This window comes from Akebia trifoliata, chromosome 5 (genome assembly GCF_017979445.1).
Source record: "Akebia trifoliata isolate Shusen 1 chromosome 5, ASM1797944v1, whole genome shotgun sequence".
Classification (NCBI taxonomy): Eukaryota; Viridiplantae; Streptophyta; class Magnoliopsida; order Ranunculales; family Lardizabalaceae; genus Akebia; species Akebia trifoliata.
This window is the reverse complement of record NC_141379.1, coordinates 25,251,118-25,257,842: the sequence shown is the minus strand read 5'-3', so window position 1 is coordinate 25,257,842 and position 6,725 is coordinate 25,251,118. Positions and strand designations below refer to the sequence as shown.

The window sequence follows — 6,725 nt, the reverse complement described above, 5'->3', positions numbered from 1 at the left end:
TTAAAGTTTAATAAAAATTTGTTATTAACAAAAAAAAAAATTATATTATGCTGGAATCAATGGTACGGTACCATGTGTATTGAAAAATTGAGGGAGAACATGGGTTAATTGTGTGGAATTTTGTCTTTTCTTTATACACGTGGCATTCAGATTGTAATATAAAGGTAAGGTGGGTTAATGGGCCAGTGTGACCGACATGGTAAGATTTTAAATCCTACTGAGGATAATGGGCCCAAATAACACCTCAATCCTCTAAGTTTTAAGAAAAAAAATGGCTTGATCAAGACTTTGAAAATAGACTACAACCATCATCCGAAATTTAAAACTAAATAAATTAATTTATTTTTAAGTTGTAAAAAAATTTTGTGCTCTCCATCCAAAAGCAGTTTGAAAATTTTCATTATAAATTTATTAAGGAAAGATGCTTTCTTGAATAACTTTCATTTACAGCTTAAGTCGTTTTTTTTTTTTTCCCTTTTAACAACAAATTTGGATTCTATAGAGCGGGAGTAGATCCTCTACCGTACATTTTTCCAATAATTCTTTATAATGGTTTTGAATCGTTGAGGTATCATCACATCAATAAAAATCTAAATTCAGTCCGTTTAAATTTAGGAGCTCAAGGACAAGTTACTACACTCTTTTGTCACAATCAAGCAGTCTTACATTGTTGTCAATCCCGTTTATCATGAGCATACAAAACACATCGAAATTGATTATCACATTATCTATGAGAAGATTCAAGTCAAATTCCTATTGGCACAACCTAGTATCTCAATTTGAATTGTGGGACTCAGAGAAGTGATAAGGTTCAAAACTCCCACAATTCATGTTATAATAGTGGAGAGATGTTGAAGGATCAATGGCAACAACTTCAACCAAAAATGGTAGTTTGACTAGTTAAGGAAATCTCAACAAATTGATTGAGTAAATCTTGGATTCTAAACAAAGCATATCTTGGGATATTCTCTAAAAGCATATCTTGGATCATATCTATGGTAACAACTTCAACCCGAAATGATAGCTTGACTAGCTAAGGAAATCTCAACAAATTGATTGAGCAAATCTTGAATTTTAAATAAGAGCATATCTTGGATCATATCTCATATTTTATGCTACCAGTTATATAGTATTCAATGTAATTTTCTTATCTTAGTCTTTGTGTTTAAATAGAGGATATGGTGGTGTTGTTCTTTATAGTTGTGAATGAAGAAATAAAAAAGAGTTTTGTCTCTAGTTGTGTTACGAATAAAAAAGGTAAATTTACTCATTTTTCAAGTTTTTATCTATTCCTTCAAACCGTGAAAATCCGCACATCTTGCCAAATTAATAATGTTTTCATCAAGGCTTTTAATCATAATATCAAAGTGGACCTGTCTCTCCTTTATGTCATTTAGTTCATATCTCCACGTGCTTTGGTCAAGTCCAACCCACACATGTGGGGGCGTGTTGAGTTTAATCCTACATCGGACATAAATTACTTTGTCTCTTTCCTTATAAGTTCGTGAGTCTCTTCCCTCATTACCAATTGATTTTGTATTAGACCCCCAAATTTATCAAGGACCGTTCATTTTCAAAACTTTTGTTCGTGATTGTAAAGAAGTTTTTATGTTTTAAAATTTGATCTATGCTTCGAAAACTTAATGATTTGAGTGTTACTAATTTTCATAGTGATCCAATTTAAACTAGAGAAAAATTAAAACCGTAAAAAAGAATTTAAGTGTGTTAGCGTATTTGGTAATGGAAAGAACAAACTTAAATGACACGTATACTCAAGAAGGAATGGAGAATTAAGTGTGTTGTATGCATGCTTATCATGCATCAAACATGCATGCTAATAGCTTTAGAGAAATACCAAATTAAGGTCTCCGGTCTCCCCATAATGTTTGGGCGAAGGTTTGCTTTGGTCCACCCCCGGAGGATTTAATTGTTACCAGGGGCGGAACTAGTAAGGAGCTTTGGGGGGAGGGGGGGTGGTACATGCGGTTCTGGTCTTTGGAGTGGACAAAGCCTGATGGACCAAAGGCTGGCCTGCTACCACAGGGATGACAGTCTGCCATGTGGTTGTTTTCACTTTGGTACCCTTCATTCTGGTCCCAAATAGCCTTTACCCCCCAAGAATTTGTGGGTTCTTTCACTTTGCCATCGATGCCCACTCTGTTACTCTTCTTTTTAGCCTCCTAGATATCCCTTTTCTCAAGTCGCTCATTCCAAGGTTTGAATCCAGGGCATATGATTTTGATATAAACCCAAAAACATGTACATGTGGAAAAGTTAAGTTCATATCTCTTTGGGATCATAAAGGGAGGGGTGAATTCAGCAAATTTTGATCGTTTTTGGTATTTCATCAAATTTGAAACTGCAAGAGTTAACTCAAATATTCACCAAATCTTGGCAGGCTTTGGGTATGTCTAAATAATTACATAAATGTAGTTTCATGATGAAGATTACTAATTCAATGTCCTTTATTATAAGGTACACTGTGGACTGCAACAACTCACGCTATTACTGCAACTATTGGTTCGGGTGTGCTTGCATTGCCATGGAGCATTTCTCAATTGGGTTGGATTATGGGGCCACTTGTTCTCATCTGCTTTGCTTTTGTTACCTATTACAATGTTGTTCTCCTCTGTGATTGCTACCGTTCTCCAGACCCAGTCAATGGAAGAAGAAACTACACATACATGGATGTTGTGAGGGCATTTCTTGGTACAAAAATTACTTTTTCTTTTCTTTTCTCTGCCACACTAATTTTTATTTATTATACACCAATTCATGAATTCTATCAAACATTCAAACATCATATTAGGACACACACACACACACACACACTCACAAGATTCTAAACTAGAAATCAGATGGTCAAAGAAAAGATGGTATTATGACAATCTTCAATTTATTCTTCTCTTACTCATAACCAGTCCTCTTAGATAGAGTTCTTAAACTTTGTCAAAAATGAATAAAAGAACAAACGAGAGACATTTTTTAAATCATTTTTATTATAACTCTCGTGAAATTGGTAATATTAACTTTATTTACCCCTTGTAAAATACAAGATTAGGTTCACCCACTTCACTAAAAGTCAACATCCCTTTTTGTTGATGAATTAATTAGGGGCGTACAAGATTCGGGTTAAGGATGTATTAGGACCAAACAACACTTAATCCATTCTACAAGTCTTGAACCAAAACCGAACTGAATATAGCTTAAAACTGAACCAAACCAAACCGATTTTAGTTTGGTTCGATTTTGTTCTTGGTTATTGTGCACATATTAAATTTCATATTGATGTGCATCGAATTTGATGCATTGTACCATACTTAACAAGTATCCATTCTCTTGTTTTATTAAACAATTGAAAAACAATAGAAAGTGAAACACTAACTCATTCTTTTATGTTGTGATAGTCACTAAAATACAAAACTTTTTTTTTTTTTTTAAATTCGTGTCTAATACTTTTAAACAATTGAAAAATAATTCCACAACTCATTCTTTTAAGTGTTTTTTAGTAAATAAAGTATAATAGCTTTGTTTCAAAACTCGATGCATAGCGAAACGACATAACGTTATTTCCTCATCTTCTTAAACACGACAACATGGGACTAGAAAACCTTTGATACATAATTTTACTCACTATGTTTGGTTTTAGGTTTGGTTCAATTTTTTACTATGCCTGAACGAGAACCGAATCAAATCAATCAGCACTTCACTTTTTTTAACTCAGAATCGAACTAATAGTCAGTTCAAATCGAACCAAACTAGTCCAAAACTCACGGTCTGATTCGCGTCTCAATTTTAACCGAAATCGCGTGCACCCCTAGAATTAACAATGAAGTTTTGACTGTATTCAAAGTTACCCATATTATGTCAAATTACCTTTCAAAAACATAAGTTACTAAATCAAAGTTTCACCGTTAATTTATTAACAAAAAGGGATGATGGCTTTCGGTCAAGCAGGTAAACCTTATCTTGCATTTCGTTCGGGGAAAACCTACTATCGTCAATTTTGCAGGGGGCATACTACTAAAGTTCCTTATTTTTAATATAAAACAAGTATGATCATTTGAAAAAAATGGAATGTTTCTTACCCAATATTACGTAAAATATGACGGATTCTGAATGAATCGAATTGATTGCAAGACAATTATGAACGTAACATAAAGTATACACATGCATTTCCATCCTCTTACAAGTACTCAGCATTAATTTCTATAATATCCACTAGTATTGATGGTAAAAAAAAATTCATTCAAACAGGTCAAAGATATGTATTTATATGTGGTATAGTACAATATGCAATGCTTTGGGGTTCAATGGTAGGATACACAATTACTACTGCAACAAGTATGATGTGAGTAATTTTTCTTCAAAAATTTATTCATTTATCCAAACAAACAGTCATCCTCAATGTGTAAATTTTGTGAATTCTTTCCGTGAAATAGGGAAGTGAAGCGATCAAACTGTTTCCATAAGAAGGGGCATGATGCGAGTTGTGGGATGTCAGGAAATTTATTTATGATACTTGTTGGAGCAATAGAAATTATATTATCCCAATTTCCGAACTTGGAGAAAGTAACATTTCTTTCGTTAATTGCGGCCGTGATGTCATTTTGTTACTCATTTATCGCAACATTTCTATGTGTCGTAAAATTTGCTTCTGACCTCGAATTTAGAGGGAGTTTGATGGGAAAGGGTATAACTTCATCAACCAATATTTGGCATGCCTTCCAGGCTCTAGGAAATATTGCTTTTGCCTACACTTATACCATGCTTCTAATCGAAATCCAGGTAATGTGGATGTAAATTTTTCTTTTAGATGAACGGTAATTTTGGAGTAATAATCTCACACATTCATGTTGTGATTTTTCCTCATGTAAGATCGTTTTTTGTTTGTTTTTTTTTTTTTCATGAAGGACACATTAAAATCACCTCCACCGGAAAATAAAACGATGAAGAGGGCAAGCTTTTATAGCATTGGTTCAACATCATTATTTTACATATCTATCGGTTGCATTGGATATACAGCTTTTGGAAATGATGCTCCAGGCAATATTCTCACCGGATTCTATGAACCTTTTTGGCTTGTTGACATTGCAAATCTTGCCGTGATTATACATTTAATTGGAGCTTATCAGGTATCTATTTGTTTCCATTGTACGTATAGGATACTGATATAGCGGAACTCTTAATTTTTTGGCTTATGGATTTCGTAGAAGACAAGATTCATGAAGAGAAAAAAAAAAAAAACACCGAGAAGCGTTTGTAGCTAGGGTTAACCTCATTCAGTTGTTTAAGGGGCATTATGGTCAATCCAACACACAATCTAAAATGCAGTAGTTGCTTCACGAAATCCCTACAACTTCTGGAAGTGCTTCTAAATCTCAAAAAACACGTTCTAAGCCCTATCACCACCTAAAATAAAATAAAAAACAAATGATGATGTTATCATGATCCTTATTTAAGTGATTCAAAGACAAATGATTCCATAAAAGCACTTCTATTGAAACAAAATTTACCCCAAATGGGCCCCTCTACTTTAGAATATTTCCATACATCAAAACCTATCATTACATTGAAGATGATTAGTGTATCTCATGCATCATATTATATGGTATCATTTTCCAACTTTGAAGCAACTAAACATTAAATTGATAAATTTGTTTCCCATTTTAATGTCTCAGGTATTCGTGCAACCTATTTTCGCTTTCTACGAGAAGTGGTTAGCTTCGAAATGGCCTAATGCAAGGTTCTTTAACAAAGTTTACACCTTGAGAACACCAAGCACCAAATCATACAACTTCCAATTCACACTTTGTAAGCTTCTCTTGCGCCCAATTTTCGTTCTCTTTACGACTTTAGTGGCTATGATGTTTCCTTTCTTCAATGCAATTGTGGGATTGCTGGGTTCGGTCTCCTTCTGGCCATTGACTGTCTACTTTCCGACGAGCATGCATATGGTGCAAGCAAAGATCAAAAGAGGATCCAGCAAATGGATGGTCTTGCAATGTCTAAGCTTGGTTTGCTTGATTGTGTCCTTTCTTGGTATCATAGGTTCCATCGCGGATATAATTGGAAGTCTCAGGTATGCTAAATTTTTCAAAATTGCACTTTAAGTTGCAAACAGTATTACTTGTTTCCTTTGTAATTAGTTAATAATAACTATTTGTACTGGATTATGCCAATTATATCCATCGAGATAGTGTTCATCTTATTAAAGTATATGGTTTATTGTAATAAGGTGCATAGTAATGCACCAAATCATCTTCTCCTAAATATTAAGAATTGTATTAGATCAATTCTAAATTAATTCTTAATTAGGAATATTTTCATTACTTTTTATATAAACTCTAAAAGAGTTCTTGTAATTAGGTATCCAATACTGAAAAAATATACAGTCGGGCACTGATATACCCTGTTTAGAAACAACTCTGTGTAAATTACACTTTGAACCCTTGTAGTTTGTCATCATTGGATTTTGACCCCTTAATGTTTTGATAATTATGCGTATCTCCCCTATCATTAATGGGTTTAAAATTCAAATGTTATTTTACTATTTTATTAAAAAAATTATTTTTAAAACAAAAACTAAAAAGGATAATGCTGAAGATTAGACCTCACATCGCATACCCTTGACATGAAAGTGTATGAGAACTATAGATTTTTTTTTCTCGAGATACAAGTGAAAAAACAAGCATATATGTTTCCTATCCACTTTCACGTCAAGA

The 6,725-nt window shown here is 33.5% G+C and overlaps 1 protein-coding gene across 1 annotated transcript; it reads left to right on the top strand.

Moving 5' to 3' along the window:
• The first annotated feature begins 1,944 nt into the window (after positions 1 to 1,944).
• Positions 1,945 to 6,273, top strand: LOC147401768 (amino acid permease 8-like). Its single transcript, XM_086443170.1, has 6 exons — positions 1,945 to 2,405; positions 2,476 to 2,709; positions 4,258 to 4,351; positions 4,443 to 4,788; positions 4,914 to 5,135; positions 5,682 to 6,273. Exons 2-6 carry the CDS (start codon positions 2,571 to 2,573, stop codon positions 6,111 to 6,113), a joined length of 1,233 nt encoding a protein of 410 aa, XP_086299296.1. The 5' UTR covers positions 1,945 to 2,405; positions 2,476 to 2,570; the 3' UTR covers positions 6,114 to 6,273.
• The last annotated feature ends 452 nt before the right edge of the window (positions 6,274 to 6,725 follow it).

Coding starts and splice junctions, on each gene's coding strand:
- LOC147401768 (XM_086443170.1), top strand. CDS start 2,571: ATGGGGCCACTTGTTCTCATCTGCTTTGCTTTTGTTACCTATTACAAT. Junction 4,352..4,442: donor ACTACTGCAACAAGTATGAT/GTGAGTAATTTT, acceptor TCCGTGAAATAG/GGAAGTGAAGCGATCAAACT. Junction 5,136..5,681: donor ATTTAATTGGAGCTTATCAG/GTATCTATTTGT, acceptor TTAATGTCTCAG/GTATTCGTGCAACCTATTTT.